Source organism: Meleagris gallopavo, chromosome Z, assembly GCF_905368555.1.
Source record: "Meleagris gallopavo chromosome Z, MGAL_WU_HG_1.1, whole genome shotgun sequence".
NCBI classification, from domain to species: Eukaryota; Metazoa; Chordata; class Aves; order Galliformes; family Phasianidae; genus Meleagris; species Meleagris gallopavo.
In genome coordinates, this window is record NC_139435.1 from 53,549,535 (window position 1) to 53,572,615 (window position 23,081).

General features: G+C 39.1%; 1 protein-coding gene across 1 annotated transcript in view; it reads right to left on the bottom strand.

Moving 5' to 3' along the window:
- Positions 1 to 2: 2 nt before the first annotated feature.
- The window catches only part of FSD1L (fibronectin type III and SPRY domain containing 1 like), a 37,915-nt gene continuing 14,836 nt past the window's right edge, over positions 3 to 23,081 (bottom strand). Inside the window, 9 exon segments of the mRNA XM_085214568.1 lie at positions 3 to 9,599; positions 9,602 to 9,715; positions 11,367 to 11,455; positions 11,792 to 12,043; positions 12,504 to 12,598; positions 16,534 to 16,566; positions 17,613 to 17,739; positions 19,451 to 19,549; positions 19,882 to 20,091. Coding sequence (XP_085070694.1) covers positions 9,567 to 9,599; positions 9,602 to 9,715; positions 11,367 to 11,455; positions 11,792 to 12,043; positions 12,504 to 12,598; positions 16,534 to 16,566; positions 17,613 to 17,739; positions 19,451 to 19,549; positions 19,882 to 20,091 — 1,052 coding nt within the window. The 3' untranslated portion in view covers positions 3 to 9,566.

Here is a 23,081-nt window from a genome sequence, read left to right on the forward strand (position 1 = left end):
GATTGAGTTGTACGCATCAGCTCTCAGCTTTATTTAGTGAAACAAAACGCTGGCAACACACACACGTGAGAGACAACGAAGGCGCCCTGCCTCCAGCGGGCGGCGACGGGCCTGCAGGCAGGGGGCTGCCGAGGGATGGGCCGAAGCGTGATGGCAGATGAGATGAGATCCGGCAGAGCGGCCCGGCCCGCAGGAGAGAACTGTGACCGAGTTCCCCTGGGGAGAACGTCTGCCTCCTCTGTCTGAATACGAGAAGCAGCGAAGGAGGTTTGTGTCATAGCTTCGTGCAGTTCTTTGAGGAGAAAAAGCAATGAGGAAAGAAAGACAAGTCCCCTTCTGCCTTCTCAATTTGCTACTTAAAGGAACACCTCTCAGCTGGATGCTTTTACATCATCCTTTCTGCAATCCGCATTCCTAAATTCGTGCACCTTCTCACAGAAATGAAGATAACCTTCTGCTATATTCATTCAAGGGAAACCTCCAGTTCCTTACAAGTTATGCTAAAGATATTTTAACGCTGAATTATTACCAGTAACTGCTTAACTAAGTAGTAGTAAAATCTCATTTTGGTCATTTAGAAGATCTCCCCTGTCTTGCCACCAAACAGTCTCTGGCTCCAGAGCAGGGAGGCTCAGTATTGAAGTCGCCAGCTGTATTACTGCGTTGGACAGAAGATAATCCCCACCAAAGAACCACCCCTCCAACCCCTGAAGCTTGCTCTGGGAAAAAGCAGCTCTAAAGGCTGCATGCATCTCTCTTTACCTGCAGAGCAAATTCTTAACAAATATCATTAATATACTTTGTACAAACAGTGTATCAACTGTATCACTAATATATTGGTACTCAAGTCAAAACAGACACTAGCTCAAAAAAAAGTCTAAAAAGATCTAAAGTGCTTAAGGCAATTCTTCATATCCCCATTTACTGGAAAACAAACAAACAAACAAAAAAAATCACAAACACTAACAATGGAACTAGCTGTTAGCAGCAAAGATCTGAAATCTGTGCAAACTATTGTAACAAATTTATCTTTCAAGAGTACAAAGTCACATGTTAAGTTAATTTAGAACATTGGTTAGACTAAAACTTGCAAGTCAAAAAAATGACAGTATGAAATACTTCACGCTTCCTTCAAACTAAGCATTAAAGAAAAAAATTACATAGGTTGCTCTGAAAGCAATGCCTCTTATGTCCATGAAAACTACAAGAGATACAAAGATAATACTATTTGATAGATCACATTCTGAGCTACAAAACACTTTTTCAATACAATCACCACCATTAGCTATGCATTTTTTTCTAGCTGTGAGCAAGAGTGCAGCATGCAGGCTTGTAAAAACCTGCTCTAGCAGTAGTGACCCTCTATGGCTACTGGTGAAACATACCACTCATTGTCTCATCTTTACTCACATCCACTGTTTGGTCTCCATACACATTCAGAAGTGTCGATGAATGTCAGTGGATACCACTATTTCCACATGGAGGAATTCAATGACACACCCTTGCTTCACTCCCACTTCCAAGTCAGACACCATTCTGTCAGACTGCTCCTCTGCTGCCATCTCTCATACGACAACAAAATATTGCCTGGAAGATTCAATCTCTACTGCAATACCACCAACATCTGCCTCTGTTACCATAGGTCAATATAATAAAATAGGAGGCATTACTTTCCTAGCAGCCCTCATACATTTTAAAACTTCATGTATAATCAAGGTTACGTTATAGGTTTCACTACTACTTTCTGAAACAATCTCATAATTAAAATCATAGAATTCTAGAATATTTAGGGTTGAAAGGGACCTTAAAGCCCACTCAGTTCCAAAACTGCACTGGGCTGCCCCCTACCAGCTCAGCCTGCCCAGGGCCCCATCCAACCTGGCCTTAAGCACCTCCAGGGATGGGGCACCCACAGCTTCTTCAGGCAGCTGTGCCAGACACCGCCCTCTGACTAAATTACTCTGACATCTAAGGTAAATCTCCCTTCTTTTAGCTTAAAAACTATTTCTTCATGTTTCATCACTTGGAGATAATGTAAAAAGTTTGTATTTCAACTATGGGAGGGCTCCAATGAGGTCTCCTCAGGGCCTTCTCTTCTCCAGGCTGAACAAGTCCAGCTCCCTCAGCCTTTCTTCATAGGAGAGGTACTCCATCCTTCTGATCAACTTCGTAACCTCCTCAGGACTTGCTCCAAGAGCTTCAAATCTTTCTTCTGCTTGGTTACCCCAGGCCTGGACTCACTACTCCAGATGGGGCCTCACAGAGGCAGAGCAGAGCAGGGGAACATCACCTCCCTTTGCAGTGCTCTTCATAGAATCAAAGAATTGCTCAGGTTGGAAAAGACCTTAAAGATCATCGAGTCCAACAGCAATCTAACCATACTACCCTAATTCTAAAACCCTTCGCTAAATCATGTCCCTGAGCACCACATCCAAATGGTTTTTAAACACATCCAGGGATGGTGACTCAACCACCTCCCTGGGGAGCCTATTCCAGTGCTTAACAACCCTTTCTGTAAAGAGGTTTTTCCTGATATCCAACCTAAACTTACCCTGGCACAACTTGAGGCCATTTCCCCTCGTCCTGTCACCTGTCACCAGTGAGAAGAGACCAACCCTGGTTTCACTGTAAGTACCTCTTAGATATTTGAAGAGAGCAATAAAGTCTCCCCTCAGCCTCCTTTTCCCCAGACTGAACATCCCCAGTTCCTTCAGTCTCTCCTCATAGGGCATATTCTCCAAGCCATTCACAAACCTTGTTGCCTTTCTTTGGACCTGCTCCAGCACCTCCATATCCCCTTCTGTACTGAGGTGCCCAAAACTGAACACAGTACTCGAGGTGGGACCTCACCAATGATGAATACAGGGGCAGGATGACTTCCCTAGTCCTCCTCACCACACCATTCCTGATACAAGCCAGGATACCATTGGCCTTCTTGTCCACCTGGGCGCACTGCTGGCTCATATTCAGCTGACTGTCCATCAGTACACCAACGTCCCTTTCTATCAAGCAGCTTTCTAGCCACTCCTCCCCACACCTGTAGGGTTCCGTGGGGTTGTTGTGACCAAAATGCAGGATCTGACACTTGGCCCTATTGAAACTCATACAGTTAAACTCAGCCCATCAATCCAGTCTATCTGTGTCCCTCTGTAGTGCCTTTCTCCCCTCAAGTAGATCAACACTCCCTCCCAACTTAGTGTCATCTGCAGACTTAGTGAGGGTGTGCTCAATCCCCTCATCAAGATCATTAATAAAGATGTTAAATAGAAACGGTCCCAGTACTGAGCCTTGGGACCTCTCTTATTACACTCTCATTACAGAGTTAGAGATTACTCATGGTTGTTTCTCATTACACACTTTCTCCTCTGGAAAGAAAAATTAATATTTATAGTAGGGTAAATTTAAATAGAAACTGTAGCTGGACATCCAAAACCAAGCAGATGACTGGGTAGTAGGAAAAGGCACTTGGCTTTTAGTGCCTTTTAGATGCCTATTAACCACAGCCTAAAGAATAAGTCTCAAAATAAGAAGCAACCGTCATAATCCTTCTCTCTCTAAACACCACCCGGGCCCAGGCATGCAAATCTCACATGACAATGACATCTTTGCAGTTGAGCTCTACTCAGATACTCACTGCAATAAAAAACTAAAGAAATAAGGAAGAAATACTTGAGATTTGGATAGTAACAACTGTCTATGTGACAGCTTCAGATGCTGTTCCTTTAAGGATTATGTCACAATCACAGAACCAGGGGTTGGAAGGGACCTCTGGAGACCATTGATTCCAACTCGCTGAAAAGGCAGGTTCCCTACAGCAGGTTGCACAAGAAGGCATCCAGGTAGGTTTTGAAAATCTCCAGGGGAGACTCCGCAACCTCTCTGGGCAGCTTGTTCCAGTGCTCTGCCATTCCCAAAGCTAAGAAGTTTTTCCTTATGTTCAGACTGAGCTTCCTTTGTTCCAGCTTGTGCCTGTTGCCCCTTGTTCTGTTGCTAGGCACCACCAAGAAGAGCTGGGGCCCATCCTCTTGACTCCCATCCTTTAGATATTTGTAAGTGTTGATAAGATGCTCTCTCAGCCATTTCCAGGTTAAGCAGTCAGAGGTCTCTCAGCTTCTTCTCATACAGGAGATGCTTCAGGCCTTTAATCATCCCTGTAGCTCTCTGCTAGACTCTCTCCAGTAGTTTCCCCTTCCTTCTTGTACTGGGGGAGCCCAGAACCAGACACTACTCCAGACATGGCCTCACCAGGGAAGAGTAGAGGGGAAAAATCACCTCTCTTGACTTGATGACCACACTCTTTTTATTGTGGCCTAGGTTACCATGGGCCTTCTTGGCCACAAAAGCACATGACTATTTCATGGCCAACCTGTTGTCCACCAGGACACCCATAGCATTCTCTGCAGATCTCCTTTCTCCTTTCCAGCAGGCCAGTCCCAAATCTATACTGATGCATGTGGTTATTCCTTCCCATGCTTAACCTCTACTACCATACTGTCATCGTTTTATGGTTGTTTTTTTTTTTTTTATTTTCAGTATTCCGCATCAAAACATCATGTAGTGTACTGGGAATTAAAGTGTTAATGCTTCAATTCCAGGTACCTATCCCTATACATCACATAAGTCTGGCCCTTCTGGGTGGGGCGGTCTCTTACTGCCTGGCAGTGGGTGCTGGAGGGTGCTTTCCTAGCCTTTCCAAGCTTTTCAGGTTTGACTCGGTCTCAGGAACTCTCTCTCTCCTACCTTATTTGATTTATTAGTCTCAATTTCAATTAGATTATATTATATTGTGTTATCTTGCATTCTGATATCATAGTTAATAAAATAAGTTTTCCTCCATAGATTGTTGCCGCTGTTTTTTTCTCCCTTCCTTCCTTCCCATTTTGTAGGGCCGGGGTGTGAGGGGGGAGGGCAGGGGCCTACTACCCCCGTCACGGGCATAGATTGATCTAGTTAACTCTGTGACAGATTGCTGGTGGAGAATGCAGGCATAGCTACTTTTTAGCTTTTGGAACGAATCTCTCTCTCTGCTCTTAGCTTCGTTAGGGAGTATTATCAGTAGTTCAGGTTTCAGTGCTGGAAAACTTGAACTTGAAAGAGCAGGTGTACTGCCAGTATTCTGGGATATTTGTAAACTTTGAGCACTGCTTAGTCTGGGTAGTGCCTTTTTTTTTTTTTTTTTTTTTCCCTCTTCTTGTTAGCTCCAATTCATTAATCCCTTTTTAGCAGCTACCAGCGATGAACCCACTCTTTATCGTGGGGGCACTGTGTAAGGGATTAAAAGCCATGATGTTACTTGCAACTTACTGGCCAATTATCAATGTCATAATTGCTTGTTGTGGAATTGTGTTCATATATAACCAAATAAGAGCACTGATGGAGACCTGCATGGTGCCTATACGCAATGTGGTATGATTTGAATTTTGACATTCACATCCCAGATGGAATGGCTAATTTTACAAACAACTACATCCCAAATGGAATAATTAATTTTACAAACAACATGATGTTCAGACCAGTTTCCAGGCTTTCTTCTCAGTTTGTCACACGTTTTTCGAATCTCAAATTAATGCTCATTTTGGTGTGCGTGTTATCAGTTTCCCTGAATGTATTCCAATACACTCATGATAAGGAGGAATCTCCTCTAAAACCAGAGAACCCTGACTGGCAGGGAATATGGAGAGGTTTAGGAAAGATCTTAGAGGCATGGGGACCCGCAATATCATGGGATTTCACTCTTGAACACCTGTGGGATCCTGAGAAACTAAGCCAGTATTTGAGTCAGAGACGGTACAGCTTACATAAATCTAAGGAGGTACAACTTATTTGGGGTTTGGCTTGTGCTTACCATGCCCTATATAACACTGTTCTGGAGAGAGAGGGTTTCTGAGCTGAGGTTCAAACCAAAGGGGAAAATCTCCAAGTCAAAACCGATCAATTACAGGAGACACCACTAGCAATATCAGTTGCTCCTGTGGAAGGCAAGAAATGGAAACGAGTGTCCTTGCATCTAGAATGGGAAAAAGAAGAAGCGGAGGAGGAGGTGGAGGAAGATCCAGGTGAGGGACCCTCCTCAGAATCACCATCACTGGGAAAGGCAAAAGGAAAAACTAAGAGACATGCAGAAGAGAGTGATGAAGAGAAAGTCTCTGTTACTACTCGTCGGCCTCTGAAGATGACTGAAATCCAAGGCTCAAGAAAGGAGTTTACATGGTGCCCGAATGAAACTCTCATTTTCTGGTTGGTTCACTGTTGGGACAGCAGGGCCAGTAGCTTGTTTCTAGATGGTAATCAAGCTCGCCAACTAGGAGCCATTGCCAGAGATACAGCTATTGACAGAGGAATTAGTCGATGTTTGGATTGGGCTGCCATGCTCTGGGAACGAGTGTTAATAGCCGTGAAGGAAAGGTATCCCTTCAAAGATGGCTTGAAGCCTGTGATGAAAAGGTGAGATGCAGTTGAAAAGGGTATCCATATTTGAGGGAAATAGCTGGGGTGGAAATGTTGTATGACCCTACCTTTGTTCCTAACCACCCATGCCAAGACCACGACCCTGAGAGAGTGAGGACGACGCCTGATATATGGCAGAAACTCACAACAACAGCACCAGACAGATACACCGGTACACTAATGGCAATGTTTGACAGATACAAGGACCAACAGAGAAGACACTTAGTTTTTGAATTGATTCTTACATTCCCAAACTATGAACAACAGGACCCCCAACTTACACTTCCATTTCTGCCATCTTATAAATAACGGACCAACTGAATGAAATGCAAGAGCAAGTGTCTCTACTGATTAATTGTGACAAACCTGTCGTAGCATCAGAAATGCTTGATGAAGATCAGGATAATCAAAAAAGTCTAATGAAGGAGCTGATCAAACTAATGTGAATCCAACTAATTAAAGATGATGAACCCTCCTTCTCACATGCACCATCAAAAATCTCAGTTGTTAAAGACAAACGCTTTCTGGCTCCAGTAAAGAATGCTACATCCCAAATTGCCTTGTGGCATTACCTACGTGACCATGTAGAAGACATGAAGAAGTGGCATGACCAAGCTACTCCTGTATTACAAGCACGGGTGAGATAATTACAAAGCAGATCAACCACCAGTGCAGTTGCTTCAGTTACCACACGTAATGAATAGAGGGGCCCTGCCCTCAGTTGGGGGGAAAGGGATAATAGAGTTTATTGGACTGTGTGGATTCGATGGCCTGGCACATCAGAACCACAGAAATATAAGGCACTGGTAGATACCGGTGCACAGTGCACTCTGATGCCCTTGAGTCATGAAGGGACAAAATCAATCCATATTTCTGGAGTGACTGGGAGCTGTCAAGAATTGACTGTGTTGGAGACCGAGATAAGCCTCATTGGTAAGGACTGGCAAAAACATCCTACTGTGACTGGCCCAGGGGCTCCATGTATACTAGGTATTACCTCAGAAGGGGGGCATTTCAAGGATCCTACGAGGTATCGATGAGCCTTTGGAATAGCTGCTATAGACACAGACAACATTAAGAACTGTCTGTTTTGCCTGACCTGTCAGAAGATCTGTCTGTTGTGGCATTGCTACGAGTAAAAGAGCAACAGGTACCAATTGCTACAAAAATGGTGCACAGACTGCACCAACAGGGATTGCCTGCTCCCCATTCATAAGTTGATTCATCAACTAGAGGGTCAGGGAGTGATCAGCAAAGCTCACTCACCCTTTAACAACCCTATATGGCCAGTGCGTAAAGCCAGTGGAGAATGGAGGCTGACGGTGGACTACCATGGCCTGAATAAAGTCACACCCCCACTGAGAGCTGCTGTAGCAGACATGTTAGAACTTCAGTATGAACTAGAGTCAAAAGCAGCCAAATGGTGTGCCACCACTGACACTGATAATGCCTTCTTCTCCATTCCTTTGGCCAAAGAATGTAGGCCAGTTTGCTTTCACATGGAGGGGCATTCAGTACACCTAGAACCATTTGCCCCAGAGGTGGAAACACAGCCCGACCATTTGCCATGGGTTGATCTAAGCTGTATTGGAAGAGGGCAGTGCTCCTGAGCACCTGCAGTACATTGATGATATCGTTGTGTGGGGCGATACAGCAGAAGTCTTCACAAAAAGGAGAGCAAATAATCCAAATTCTTCTGTGTGCTGGTTTTGCTATTAAGTGAAGCAAAGTGAAAGGACCTGCCCAGGAGATTCAGTTCCTTGGTATAAAGTGGCAAGATGACCGTTGTCACATCCCAACAGATGCGATCAACAAAATCACTGCTATGTCTCCACCCACTAGCAAGAGAGAGGCACATTTTTTTCTGGGCGCAGTGGGCTTTCGGAGAACGCATGTTCCAAACTATAGCCTCATTGTGAGCCCTCTATCATGTGACACGAATGAAGAATGAGTTTACATGGGGCCCTGAGCAGCAGCAGGCTTTTGAACAGATTAAACAGGAGATAGCCCGTGCTGTGGCACTAGGGCCAGTAAGAATGGGACAGGGTGTAAAGAACATCCTCTACACTGCTGCTGGAGAGAAAGGCCCTACTTGGAGTTTGTGGCAAAGAGCCTCAGGAGAGACCCGAGGCCGACTTCTGGGATTCTGGAGTCGAGCCTACAGGGGGTTGGAAGAGGGCTACACTCCAACTGAAAAGGAGATCTTAGCTGCGTATGAGGGGATTTGGGCTGCTTCTGAAGTAGTCAGTACTGAAACAGAGCTCCTTCTGGCACTCAGATTGTTGCCACTGTTTTTTTCTCCCTTCCTTCCCATTTTGTGGGGCCAGGGTGGGAGGGTGGGAAGGCAGGGGCCTACTGCCCCTATGTCACAGGCACAGATTGATCTAATTAACTCCGTGACACATACCACCTCCTCTGACACTGTGGGCCAACATAATAAACTAGGAGGCATTACTTTCAAAGCAGTTCTAATATGTATCTGAAAAAATTTCTAAGCTATTGGACTTGATTAGAGAGAAGCAAGTAGATTTTTTTAAACAGTCAATGATATACAAATAATTCTCACTGAAATGTTAACTCTTTCCACAAAGAATATAACATGCCTTTTTTTTTTTTTAAGCCCTCCCACTAATAAATCATCTGACTACTATTAAACTTCCAGGTAAGAACTGAGGTAAAAAAAAACATCATTTTATGTGATTTGTGAAAGAAAATATATGACTACCAATCCAAAAATAAATTAGGTGTTAGTTTTTGATTTTTTTTTTTTAAATCAGAAAAAAAGCACAGATTGCTTTATTTCTTCATATCTACCCCACAATCTCTTACATGAATAGATATTCTTTTGAAATGCCTGCTTGTTATATCTCATGTTTGTATGGGAAGACCAATAGTATTAATCTGTAGTCAAATAATTCTTGCTAGGAGAGCTAAAAAAATACTATTTGTTATATTCTTCATAGAAAAATATTTGTAACAAAATTAATATTCAAGTCCATAACAAAATCTTAAGTACAGTAATAGAAAAGTACATAGCTACACACAGCTCTTGATTTTCCCACCCATTTTTCAAACCAATTCTCAAGTTTCAGCGCATAGAAGCTGCGCTGAAAAAACATTCAACAATATAAGTGTTCAATAGACATTACTGGGCAATATTATTTAGATTACTAGTTGATCTGCTTAATCCATTTTCATTTTCCTGGAGTGCAGTGAAAACACTTGGCACCTGCAAACCAGTACTTACTGCAAGACCACCACACCAGATCTGAAAGAGAAAGGGAAAAAAAATATTCACGAATAATCTAAACAGTATGAAGCAATTATACTTCTGTTCTCCCTTCCCATAGTGGCACTGACACAAAACTTAACCCACAGTTGCATTTGTCTTCTCTTTCTCTGTAGTCATCACACACAGAAACATTCTAATCAGAAGCCAATTCTGAATAATCATCTAATAGCTCAGGTTGGAAAGGACCTTAAAGCTCATCTATTTCCAACCCTGCTGCCATTGTCAGGGTTGCCATCCACTAGATTAGGTTGCCCAGGGCCCTAGCATTACACCATAAAATCTAAGATGCTACACGTTCTATGCTTTCCAACTAAGTTTATAAAAAAAATTTCTATATTTAAGACTGATATCCTAACAGCAAGTACTTAATGACAGTTACAACCAATATACAACAGTTCTCCAGTGTCTGAAAGCAGTACTTTGTTCCAATGTGACATGACAGAATTATGTGAATGCAAACACTGACATAGGTCAGTGTAAAAAACAGTTTTGAGGAGATTCAGGCTGCCATTGTAAAGGACACCTATTCTCTAACTGAATGATATTAAAGAATGTGTACCTAATTGCACAAATAAATTTCAGTACAACAGCTGTAATTAAGCAGCTTGCCTTTTTTACTTTATTCAAGTTAACATCAATAGCATAATAGAGACTGCAGCCAGTAACTTAAACTCTGTTAAACTCTGTATGAGATGAAAACAAATAGGCTGAGTTGTACAAGTAAGTGTTCGCTTGCATGTCTTAAGAATTGATTTATGAGTCAGCTGTAGCAACGCATAATCAACTTGTAGTGGTATGTCTGACAGTAAAGTATGATGAGAAGTTGCCTGGGCAATCTTTATTAATCAGCCTAATTACACAATAGAATTACAGTGCCATGTTTACTGTGGGCTGGTTTACAAGACGTAGAAGGTCAGTGTCTAGGCACCTGAGTTGTTACTATGAACTAAAGTGACAGCCTCCTCAGATGCCTAAGTTCTCCCAGGCCTATACCCTGCTTCCCAAATATGATGTGCTTGGTAGGCAGCTTATAATGCAGCTGAGGCCTCCAACTCCACTTGTTCAAAGCCCTTAAAGGAAAAAAAGTATGCAGTAACTTATTCTCTTCCCCTGCATTTTTGCAGATTTGAATTTTCACAGTTAAAGCAAGTTTTCGTTGATTGGCCTATAGGCAGAAAAAAAAAGCCATGCAGACCAGAGAAATGCCTAGCAAGAAAAATCTCACTGCATTTGAAAGCTAGAATGTTTTATTTCAGAGGGATGCATTTAATCTAGTTTTATCTCATGATATCTGCTCTTGCAGCTTTTAGCATGTTGGGCTTTCATCTGCATCAGTTTGGTTCAATTACTGTTGCAGGATCGTCTGCTAACAGAACACACAATGAATTTATAAGAATTTTTATAAAGATGAAGTGTCTTATCATAGTTGAGACATCTGTAAATCATGAGTTTGCCTCAGTGAAATGTCAGGGTATAGTGTAAGCACTGTGTGAAATAAAAAAAGGAAGAAACATTTAAGTATTCATCATAAGCAGTAATCCACATTTCCACCCTTAAAGCACAACTATTAGTCTTCAGCAAAGTGAATATTCAGTGTTAGAAATGGATCAAAGTTTTGGATACTGACCATGAAGGCTGGTAACAATGGCTGTGTAAACTTCATTCTGAAGGTATGTAGCGGCACCTTTGAGACTGCATTGTAAAATGTGAGCTGACCTGAAAGGGGCAGAAAGCAAGCTGAAATACATGTTTAATGCTGCTGCTGTCTAACTTCCTGCAAATTTGGTACTTTTCCAGGAAAACACCTGGAATAATTTTCCTGGAACAGAATTAGTTTATTCTACAACTTAAAATTTCTCAGCAGCTGTGTCACATAGATGATCTCAGGTCATTTGACATTATAAGCATTATTACATGAACAGCTCTGTCTCTTTTCATAAGAGACTGTCAATCAGAAGCATCAGTAATGTACTACTTTGCCTTGCACTGCTTCAGCTAGACACCATTATTCAAATAAGCTTTTTAGCTCAGTTTAATAGAATTGTAGTTTACCTCCATCAAAGTTGCAGTATACTCCTAATCTGTCTGGAACAGGTATATCCAGTGTCTTGGTCTTATTATTATGTTTCGCTGCAAATGTGTTTTGCAGCCAGTTGTTGACATGGATGCACCAGCTTATGTTAGTCTTTCCCAGCTGATCGTATTTCCCCAGAGTTTTATATGCCACTCCCACACTGTAGGATTTGCAGTCCTTCTGTGCTCTCACTTCCCAGTAGTGCTGCCCGCTTTCAATAGCATTGTTTCCTATTAAAAAAATACATTTAGTTGCTATATTTGTGTCTTACAATTTTTGCTTCCCTACAGGCATCAGTTAGGTTCCCCCTATTTTAGCTTCTTTACAGTAAAGACTTCAAAACAAAAAAAATCTGAACTACTAGTAACAAAAAATTATGTTGTATAAGTAGATAAGAGATATAAAGCAGAAAAAGGAGACAGTTTTTATTTACATCCACTGAGACTATATACATTTAATATTAACTCATGTTGAAAAGCTGTGAATGCCAGTCACTAAGAGCTAAGAGCTTTGTAACAGAGGACTTCAAAAGACCTGACATCACTTGGTATAGCTCAATTCTGGTGCTAAATAGGCAAGACTACCCCTTGTGTGGGGCAGCATCAAGTACACAGTCTTGAATGAACTGAGATTTTTCCTCTGGTTCTTATCTAATCTGACTTCAAAGTCATAAAAAGAAGTTCACTTTACCTAACACGGTGTATGATTCACCAGCAAAGCGATCTCTGCTGCCCTTCACTGCGGCCTTTCCACCAATAGATGTCCTCTTTGGAGATGCACCACTTCTAAGAAAAGAACCGTTGAAGATTTGCACACTACTACAGCAATACACATCAAAACAAGTTTTCCTAAGCAAGAGCCAATTATGTTACAAAAAACATACACAAGCTACTGAAATGGCAGAGTCAAGTTCAGCCACTCGCAACACAAATCTAATAGTCAGCTAGTACACATGCACAAAAACTGAGATGGAAAACACAACAACCAGGAAAAAAAAATATCAAGATGTAACAAGTTCAGAGAAAAAAAATAGATGTGTGGCACACAGACTTCTACATAAACCAGTATTTTGCCTGGAATACTCAGAACCTTGGACTGCTTATTTTTTGCATAAGATTTCTAATAAAACACATAAACCAGCTACAACAGTTGAGTATGAATGCACTACTGATACTTGATGCAAAGATACCTAGATTTCAGTGTCAGTGAATGGAGAAATAACACCAGTCTTATCTTAAAGACAGGTTTTTTTAGTATACATATTGCTTGGATAAACTGTGAAAGAAATCCCAAGAAAGAGTGCAACCCAATGAAGAACTACAAAAGGAATAAAACAATAACTGTAATTTCAAAGATCACACATGATACAGAACCCAGGAAAATCAATTCTAAGCAGAATTAAAAGAGATGAAGCAAGACTTCCAGAATTTAATGTAGCACAATCCTCCTCAAGAAATTAAATATCAAAAATATATATTGAACAAGGGGAAATTTTATTTATTAAGTCTTTCAAAGACCACACAAAATTAAGCTGTGCCATAACACACTGTGCTGAGGAGCACACAGCAACACCATAGGAATCTTTACAAAAATTTAAGAGTCTAATCCTAGTCAAGAAAGGCTTTGCTTTTGATTAAGTATGATCAGAAAATCTCCCTTAGGAATTAATAACAAAATAAATGCAGAGAACTTTGTACTGGAGAACACATTAGTGAGCAATCAGTTGTTTTAGAGAGTAATTTTTAACCCATGAGGTTTCCTAATGTTTCCAAATATTTTTTTTTACCTTTGTTATCCTTTCAAAATATAATTCCTAAAAATTTAATCATTAAACGAAATGAAAGCTATTAGCAAACTACAGTGAACATTAAACCTTGGTAATCAGAAAATCATGTTGGGTTTTACTTTAAAAGTAATTAGGAGCAAAAACATTTAACTTCTCAGAAGCAGCTATGTAGCTTACAGGTTTAACTTCACTGACAAAACTTAAACAGTATAGAAAGCATGTTAGTTCTGACATATTTCAGGAAGACTTCCAAATCCACAACCCCCAGAGTCTAGTATACATGAGCTTATATCCAAAAAAGGATGTTTTCCCTTTAACTTTCTAGTTCAGCTACAGTTTGGTAATAATAATTGTTTAAATATCCAGGACAAGTACAGTGAAATTGAGCTTGTTACTGTTCTGACTCATTCTACACTAATTTCAACTTTCTGGAATTGTTCTCAAACACCATTTCATAAAGGGTCAGAAAATGCCCCTTTTGCCTAGTATCACAATTAAAATAAAGTCGGGTGGCAATCAAAAGCTGATTGGTATTAAGCCATCATATAAAAAGATGCTAGAATTTCTTGTTCACTTATTTTGATCTAGTCAAGGAAGCCTTCAAGAAATCATTGCTCTGAAACTGATGATTATTTGTAGCACCACCACCTAGCATATAAATTGCAATACTGATCAGAAACTAGCCAACCTTCTAAATTGCTTGCGAGAACTACATGAACCAGGTGAGTAGCATGCAATAATCCAAACTACAGCCAAAGCTTTTCAATGTTATTAATGTGAAAACTTGTAGTTTACTTACCAAAGAAAAAAGAAACAAGCAGTTGCATAAAAAAACAAAGCAAAGCAAAACCAAGAATTAAAGCATCATTTCAGAGGAAAACACTGCAGAATCCATCCTGCTTTAGATACAGACCATTCATTTGCATATCCAACAAAAGCTGCTTAAATTTTTCTGTAAGATTAGGTATAACTGAGTTAGGCAGAAAGCAAGTGTAGCCACTTAGAGAATGACTCCAAGAAAAGCAGGTTCTTTGCTAGAATTTTGTCAAAGTCAGGAATACATTAAAAAGTCTTTGGTATAATTTCTTTCAGATCTTCTTTAAATGGCCACCTGCACAGGCTTTCTCAACAAAATCTAACAGCCTTTACCAGTTCAGACAATGGCATTCAGTATTAAGCATGAAAGTTTAAAAAAATATTTAAAGTTGTTTTTAAGTGCTTACCTCTCCCTTCAGAAATGGAAAGCCAGCAAATTTTATAGCAGTAAGTCAGTTTGGTGCCTTTTTTCTAATGCAGCACAGATTTTATTAGCTAATAGAGTAACTGACGTATTTCTTCCACTCTTCTATAATAAAATCATGGTCTTATGACTATGATTGTTATCTGTAGTACAGCAGTTAGCCTCAGTTTTTGTTTTCTTTGGTGAAAAAATGAGACTTTGAGCAACATTCATTCTCTTTTGGAGAAGATTAAGGACAGATATCAGAAGTTACAGAATGGCTTAGGTTCGAAGGGACCTAAAGACCATCTATTTCCAACTCCATCATAAGCAGGGATGCCTTTCTCTAAATCAGGTTGCACAAAACTCCTTCCAGTCTGGTCCAAGACATTAATATAATAACAACGTCTTACAGATGTGTTACAGATCACTAAGAACCTTACAGCCATCATGTCCTTCCAGCCCTTAAAAGATGTTTATTTGCCATGTGAAACAATTATTACCACAGCCTTTTCACCAACCATGGAGTTAGCTTCAATTTTTATACCCTCTAATACAGACTAATTTCACACTGGAACTTTTAGACAGGGAAGAAAAGCCTCCTGTATGAATCAACGATCCTAAATCTCCTGCAAGAAAAGGTGAGCCTGAGACACAGTTGAACATGACCATATCTTATCAAATCAAAAGCAAGAACAAGGGAAGCCCTTCACTGATAGCTACAAGAAGAAGAGACAAGACTCCCAAGGTTTAAGAGCAAGAAGTCAATCTCTGAAGCAGGCTTTAGACTTCGTTCAGCAGAAATTGATAGCTTCCTGTTGCAGAACTATAGGCAGAGATTGTTTCGCCTACACAGATTTTTCAGTACTGCTCAGGTCAAACAAAAACATATCCTCCTGATGGATAGCACAGAAGAGTAATATCTGTGAGAAATTAAGACCTGGGCATTTACTTTGATCCTACAACTACTAAACCAGTGAATAAGTACATGAGAGCAAAACAAGTAATTTCTCAAACAGGAGTTCTAATATACAATCATAACAGAAGTTTTAACTGAAAACACAGTTATATAAGGAATAAGGGAATATTTTGACAGCCTTTTCATAACAAAAATGATGCTTTCTCATTTAAAAAGTTGATTCAGTAGGTAGAACTGCCATTAATTTTTTTTACACATACCATCAGGTTAAACTCTGTGATCTTGGAAGACATGAAAACATGTTTTTACTGATCCAAGACAATTACTATACAAGTTGAGAAGCAAAAAAAAATAGCTGGATTCAAAAATAAGAACTAAAAATATCAAGTTATTTTAAAATTCTCAGAAGTGATCAATAAGTGCAGTTGGAAGAATGACCATTAAGTTACCATGCAGCAGAAGTTTAAAAATATACATTACGGATATATACTGGCTATGTATAGATGAATCTGTAAATAATAGGAGTCTTTGTATAAACTCTACAAGGCACAATTCTTCTACTGCAAATCAGAAATCCTGCACACCAGGAGGTACTCTTATACAACTGCTTTCCAGTCACTAGAAAACAAACAAAATCTGTGAATACACAGTCAAATTCTTAAGAATTTTATGAAGCACATATAAGCTGTTACTGATAAAGGCTATTAGATTGCTCACTACATCAAGCAAAGGGATTTAGCAAAGATTCACAACAAAACTAGATGTTAGTTAGGTCCTAAGAATGAGGTATTATCACCTTTTACTGCTCTTCAGCACAGTATTCTGGCCACTGTCAGACAGAAGTATTCATTAAACAACTGCTCATTATTACAATAAATTGTCCACATTTTTAAAATAGCACTGTTAGCATACTTCTGGCAGTATATGCCTATAGGGAACATATTTGTTCATGTATTATTTCAAGCAGTGTTGATTATACTTTGAAGTTCCAGTTGAAAAAATTGAGGAAAAATTAATCAGCTCTTTGAGCAACAGAAAAGTGATGGACACCATTCACATTTTTATTTTAGCAAGACTGTTGACCTACTCTCACTCTTCATATCTTCAGTAGCGGGATATGGACTGCAAAGTGGGCAGAATCATTTGACCACCAGGCTCACTGCTGGGGAAGAATCCCACACAACAGGAAAGAGTGGGGGATTGCTGAAAGAAGAGCAATTCTGCAGAAAAACAGGTAGGAGTCCTGGTGGACAAATCTGCAACATGCTCTTGCAGCAGATTTGGCCAATAACATCAACAAGCCAACCTCCAGGAGCCCAAAACATTTTAAAAGGTATGTTCTATTATTGTTATCTTCCACAATCTGGTTTGTTTTATTGGTACCTTTTCCTTACCAGTAAGAGTTAGGATAAATTCAAACATTATTTACAGTACCAATTTCATTCTTAACTTTAGCTTTCCAAAAGGACACAGCAGCTAGATATTTCCTGAATTATTTTTATAGTAGAAAACCTGTCTGTTTACAAGTATTGATCTGCAAAACTACTGGACAATTTTAGAGCTGAATACCAGTTACTTCCCAACATTTACCTCATCTTATTTTAGAACTTTGACTGAAGCCTTGGCAAATTTATTTTGCCAAGACTTACGTTCAACTTAATGTTTTAGACATTTATGACTGATTCCAGAAATAGCTTCTACATCTGTTACAGGAGAGGAGAAACAAAGAATGTAATTCCTTGCAGAGAAAAACTTCTGAGTGAAAATTCTTCTCATGTCCCACTGTTGTACCATCAATTTAATTTCTCCCCACTCTCCCTTTTTAATTGCCAGATAATGCATTTCAGACAATACATATGTTTACAGAGTTCTTACCTGCTTTTATTTTCTTTCCCTTTTACTTTTTCTTGGCCTTTACCTCCAGTAGGTTCCCATTCAACGTAGGAATCTTCAACTTTTAAGTTCAGATGAGATGAAGTGTTATCCAAATCAAACACAAATGCTAGTCAAGACAAAATGTGAAACAGTGAAGTGAAATAGCATTCTCTCACGCTGGTGGAGACTCAAAAAAAGACAGAATTAGTAGAGAAATTGTAACATTATTATTTTGCTCACAAGAAACATCACCTTATTAGTTAGATGTTTGCAATCAAGGTAAGAAGCACCTTAAAGAACAATAATCTACCATTAGTGTATGGGTTATATCAAAATATTTTTTCATCTTCATAATGCTGCAGTGTTACTAATTAAATTCAACTTGCACTTTCTGCTAGTTACAGCCTACTTAGACTCTTACAGTTATGACTGATTTAAAAAGCCATTCTCATTCTCTATGCACCATAGCACTGATTCTCCAACGAGGTATTTGTGATTACACAATCAAAATTACTGAATTGTGCAGAAAACAAAATTGTCAGGATAAAACATAAGAGTTGAACTGCAAAGTCCATTACAGATATGAAAACAGAGGATGTATGAAACTAGAAGAGACCTGGCATTTGCTGCAGTCAACTTCTTCATCCAAGAAAAGGAAACGAATATAGCATGCTAAGTCCCCTAGAGATACTTATAAATAAACTGTTCTGTGAGTATCCTAATACAATCAGCTATTATAGTCTGATGCTGAAAGTATATTTGAGATTTTATGATTTTGGAGCTCAACAGCACACGTCTTAAAAAAAAAACACAACATGAAGTGTGTAGATGCAGATGTTGAGCTTCTGTGGGCTGATTACTGAATAAAGTAAACTAGATGCAGTGTTAAGGTAGAAAAATACCATAGAGAGTCTAAAAATCAGAACTCTGTTTCTGGTAGAGGATTAAGGAATGCAAGTAACTGAAGTATTTAAATATTAAAAATATGAACACCCTACAATGACCATTGCTTAGAAGTATTAAAATAGTTATTAAATTAACAAAATGCACACTGCTTCATTCAAGTTGCATATAACTTTGTTTTTATTTAGTGCTTACAAGTAACATAATTTATATTTTAATTGTCTATCAACAACTGTCTATCTATTGTTTGTATCAGCAACTTTGCCCATTATAGTAAAGAACTTGCACTTGTTTGAGTATCAGAATCATAATTTCCACCAGAACAATTAAGAATTGCATTCTGTTACAAAACATCACTCCCAAGGAATAATTCTTCTAGTTTATTGGAAAACATCGTCAAGGATCCATCAGCTTCAGACTATCTCAATTTGGAGCTGCTTGTTTTTTGAGTAATTACCATGATTAGAATCTAGAGCTACAAAGCTAAAATATCCATAAAGACTATCAGAGGGCAGGAGCACCTCTTCTGCTAAGACAGGCTGAATAAGTGGACTTGTTCAGTCTGGAGAAGTTTCCAGGAAGATCTCACTGCATTCCTTAAAGGGAGCTTACAAACAGGAGGGAGACTGACTTTTTCATGGCAAACTGGAGGAATGGCTTTAAACTAAAAGAGGGGAGATTCAGGTTAGATGTTGACAAATAAATTTTTACCAGGAGGATGGTGAGGCCCTGGCACAGCTGCCCAGAGAAGCTGTGGATGCCCCATCCCTGTAGGTACTCAAGGCCAGGCTGGTTGGGGTCCTGGGCAGCCTCATCTGATAGAGGGCAATTCTGACCATAGCAAGGAAGTTGGAACTGGATGCATTTTAAGGTCTCTTCCAACCATTCTATGCTTCTTACAATATAAGACAAGGTTAAAGTCTTCCATATTTTACCTTTTGTTTCCAGAGTCACAGGATCAGAGTATTCCCCTGCCACAGCTTTGTTGCAAGCTCGTACTCTAACGTTGATATATTTTGTATCAAACTTTAGACCTAAAAAAGTAGATGTTCAGAAAACGGAATTGAGATTAACTATTGACAACTTTACAAGACTAAGATCTACTTCATATTGCAGTCTTTCATTTCAATTTGAAAAAAAAAAAATTACTGTATCACTATGAACTTAATTTAAAAGGCCAGTTTTTATAAAACATCATATTCCACATACGAGAAAGAGCTGTTACTGTTCAAAGCATCCAAGACCAAAATGCAACAAATACATTTCATCACATACAATGGATACTACAGACAAATGGATACTCTTCAAAGCTTCAAAGCAAAAGTTACATCAATATTCTTAGGTTTTAAGCATAAACAGCCTTTACCTGATAATGTATATTCAGTAGCTTTAATATAGTCTATCAGTTCCCAAGACTGTTCATCTTTTACACGAGCAAGTCCATCAAAGTTGGTTTTCCTATATTCCAGTACAAAGTGATCAACTCTACTGTCTTCTTCAGGCATTCTCCATGATACTGTTATACAGTTATCAATGACTAGACATGCTGCCAAATCAATCACTGGAGCTTTAGGAACTGCGGGAAAACAAAAACACAAATCAGCTCAAAGGAGAAAACAGAGTCAACATAGTATGTTCTCCTTGTACTTATTTAGAATTCAGAAACCACCTACAGCCCACTAACACTCATTTCTTCTAGGGAATAAATTCCATTATCAAAGCGCAATAAATGACTATGCATAACTTTCACTTAATGTGCACAAAAGAATAAACATTGATATCAGAATTAACATTCGCATCGTATTTTACACAGATTTGGGTTTTGTTAGTAAGTTAGGTTAATCCTCTTCTGCAAGCAATAAGTATATGTAAGAGCAGAGAGGAACCGAGCCGAGTTATGACCCTATGTTTTGAGTAACGTTAAAAAGCTTTATTTTTCTGAGTCTTTTGATTAATACCAATTATATCCCTCAAACATTATCACTTAGTTTGCTTCCATCACCACAGACAACAGTAAAATAGTTTCCACTAGCCAGTTCCCAGTTATCTAGTTCTTCCCTCTTTATCTTTTGTCTTAAAAGAAGGGGAGAGAATTCTGAAGATCTACTAAAGAAGATGCACTAGTTTTGTTTATAAACAAAAGTCTGTATTCATGAAATTGAAAAGCACTTAAGTCACTTGCTAGAAGTGACTTAAAGCACTTTGAAATGTTTGAAGCACTTCTTGCTCAAAGCTTTTCAAAATGGGATCTGCAAAAGCTTTTTTGTTGTTTCAGCATTCACAAAAGCTTCAAAGAGGCCTAAAGTCAATATATCAAGCAGGAACATTTGAGAAAAGCACAGTGCTGATGCATCCACAGGACTTGCAGAACTACAGATTTTGTCAAAAAGATACCACACCACTTTTCATATTACTCAAAGACTTGTGCATTTTTCCCACATAGTTATGACCAATTAACCAATTTCTAATTATATTTAGGTTGTCTTTGTGCAATTGAATCTATTATTTCTTGAAGAGATTCTTTGCAGTGATTCCTTCCAATAACAACCAGCATCACTTTAATTATACTTAAGTCACATTTAGAGATGTGCAATTTTACTGTCTATGTACAAACAACTTCTAGATATAGCATCTTCACTAGAAGCAGGTCTAGTTTGCTTTATGCACATCACACCTTTCCACATTTACTTGTTTAAATATTTTTAAGATGCACTGCTGGTCTGCACTCTTTTCTCTTTGGTTAAGGGAAGTACATTCAACCAAGCATAGGTTTAAAATGCTTGAGAGCAGCTAAGCTGCTCAGAAGAAAAAGCAAAAGTTTAAGTCTTGCTCTTACCATAGTACCAAGATTGTTTTCACCTTCCCACATTAGGTCACATCAGGAAACACCACCAGGGCAATTTTGCATATAAATTTGAGCTATCAGGTTTCACTGCCAGAGTTACTTGATAGCTTAGCACTACAGAAAGTAGAAAGCTGTATCCAGAAAGTTTTCCAGCTTACAAACAAACCGTCCAAACAGTATCAATTTTTTTTTTTTTTTTGCATTTTAGAAGAAAAATTCATGCATATAAGAAAGGTCATACTAAATTGTATCTTTGTCCAGATATAAGATTATGAATGTTTGAATCAGATTTTAACACACTCATCCTTGTCAAGTGTGCACAGTGTGATCGGATTATCTAGATTGTTCCCTTATATAGAGCACATAAGGCAACGAGTAACAGAGTCTAAGAACACAAATGGGAATTTCTGACTAGACTGTGTAGCTAAGTATTAAAAATATTGATAATTTATTATGCCTGTTACTATGTACTGTATCTGCAGCATAAAAGATAGATGTGCAAAATGTAAACTGATGCTGCCAAGTCCTTCACAGATTTGGAATAGTGACATACAGATGAAGAAATTTACACATCCCTGCCAGCAGTATTCTTGTTGATATATTCTTAGTATGAGTCAAGGGCAAAGTGGAAAGAAAATAGGAAAGAAATGAGTAAAATATGAAACATACACTGGAATATGTCATCTAAATTTATCACCAAACAGTCGTGATAGCATTCTGTCTCAGATGCGATAACATTCATGTTGGCTGCTATTCATACTAGCTAGAACGGTGCTTGTGTCTTAGATTTAAGATGAGAATAACACTGATAACACATCGGTTGAGCAGTGTTTATACTTTTGTATATAATATACAAAAAATTTGATTCTTATTCTGCTTTGACAGTGAGAAGGCTAGAGGTGCACAAGATACTGAGAGGACACAGCCAGGAGAGCTGACCTAAACTGACCAGAGGAACATACCACACCATATGATGAAGGCTTCAGAACAGCTCCTGTTGTTCATCACATTTTAAGGTTTCTCCATTACCATCTGTGGAGGTTGACCTCTTCTCCCATGTAACTAGCATGACTAGAGGAAATGGCCTCAAGTTGTGCCAGGGGAGATTCAGATTGGATATCAGGAAAAATTTCCTCTCAGAAAGAGCGGTCAGGTGCTGGAAAGAGCTGCCAGGGAGGTGGCTGTGTCACCATCCCTGAAGGTGTTCAAGAAACATTTAGATGTGGTACAAACTGACATGGGTTAGTAGGGAAACACTGGTGATATGTAGATGTTTGGACTAGATGATCTTGGAAGCCTTTTCCAACCTTGATGATTCTATGATTCTGTGTCAGTCCAAATAAAAAAAAGCTAGAGGGAGTTGTCTTTGCTAGGGTACTGGCACAGCATCAGCCAGTAGGTGGTAAGGAAATACACTGTGCACCATATGTTTTTGTATTAATTCTTGTAGGGTTTTCTTTGTTTTCTAGCCCATTTGTTTTAAACTATTCTTACTTCAAACCACAAGTTCTTGATCTTTTACATTTTTTTCAATTCTCTATCCCATATTGTTGCAGGCAAGCAAAGCGAATGGCTGGGTGGTGCTGAGGTACAGGCCAGTTTAAAACACAACAGAAAATTCAAAAGTTCCACTATCATAGTAGATAACCATTACATGTATTTTATATAATGTCACTATTTAAATAAGTAACTTAATAGCTTAAGTTCCATGCACAATTTAC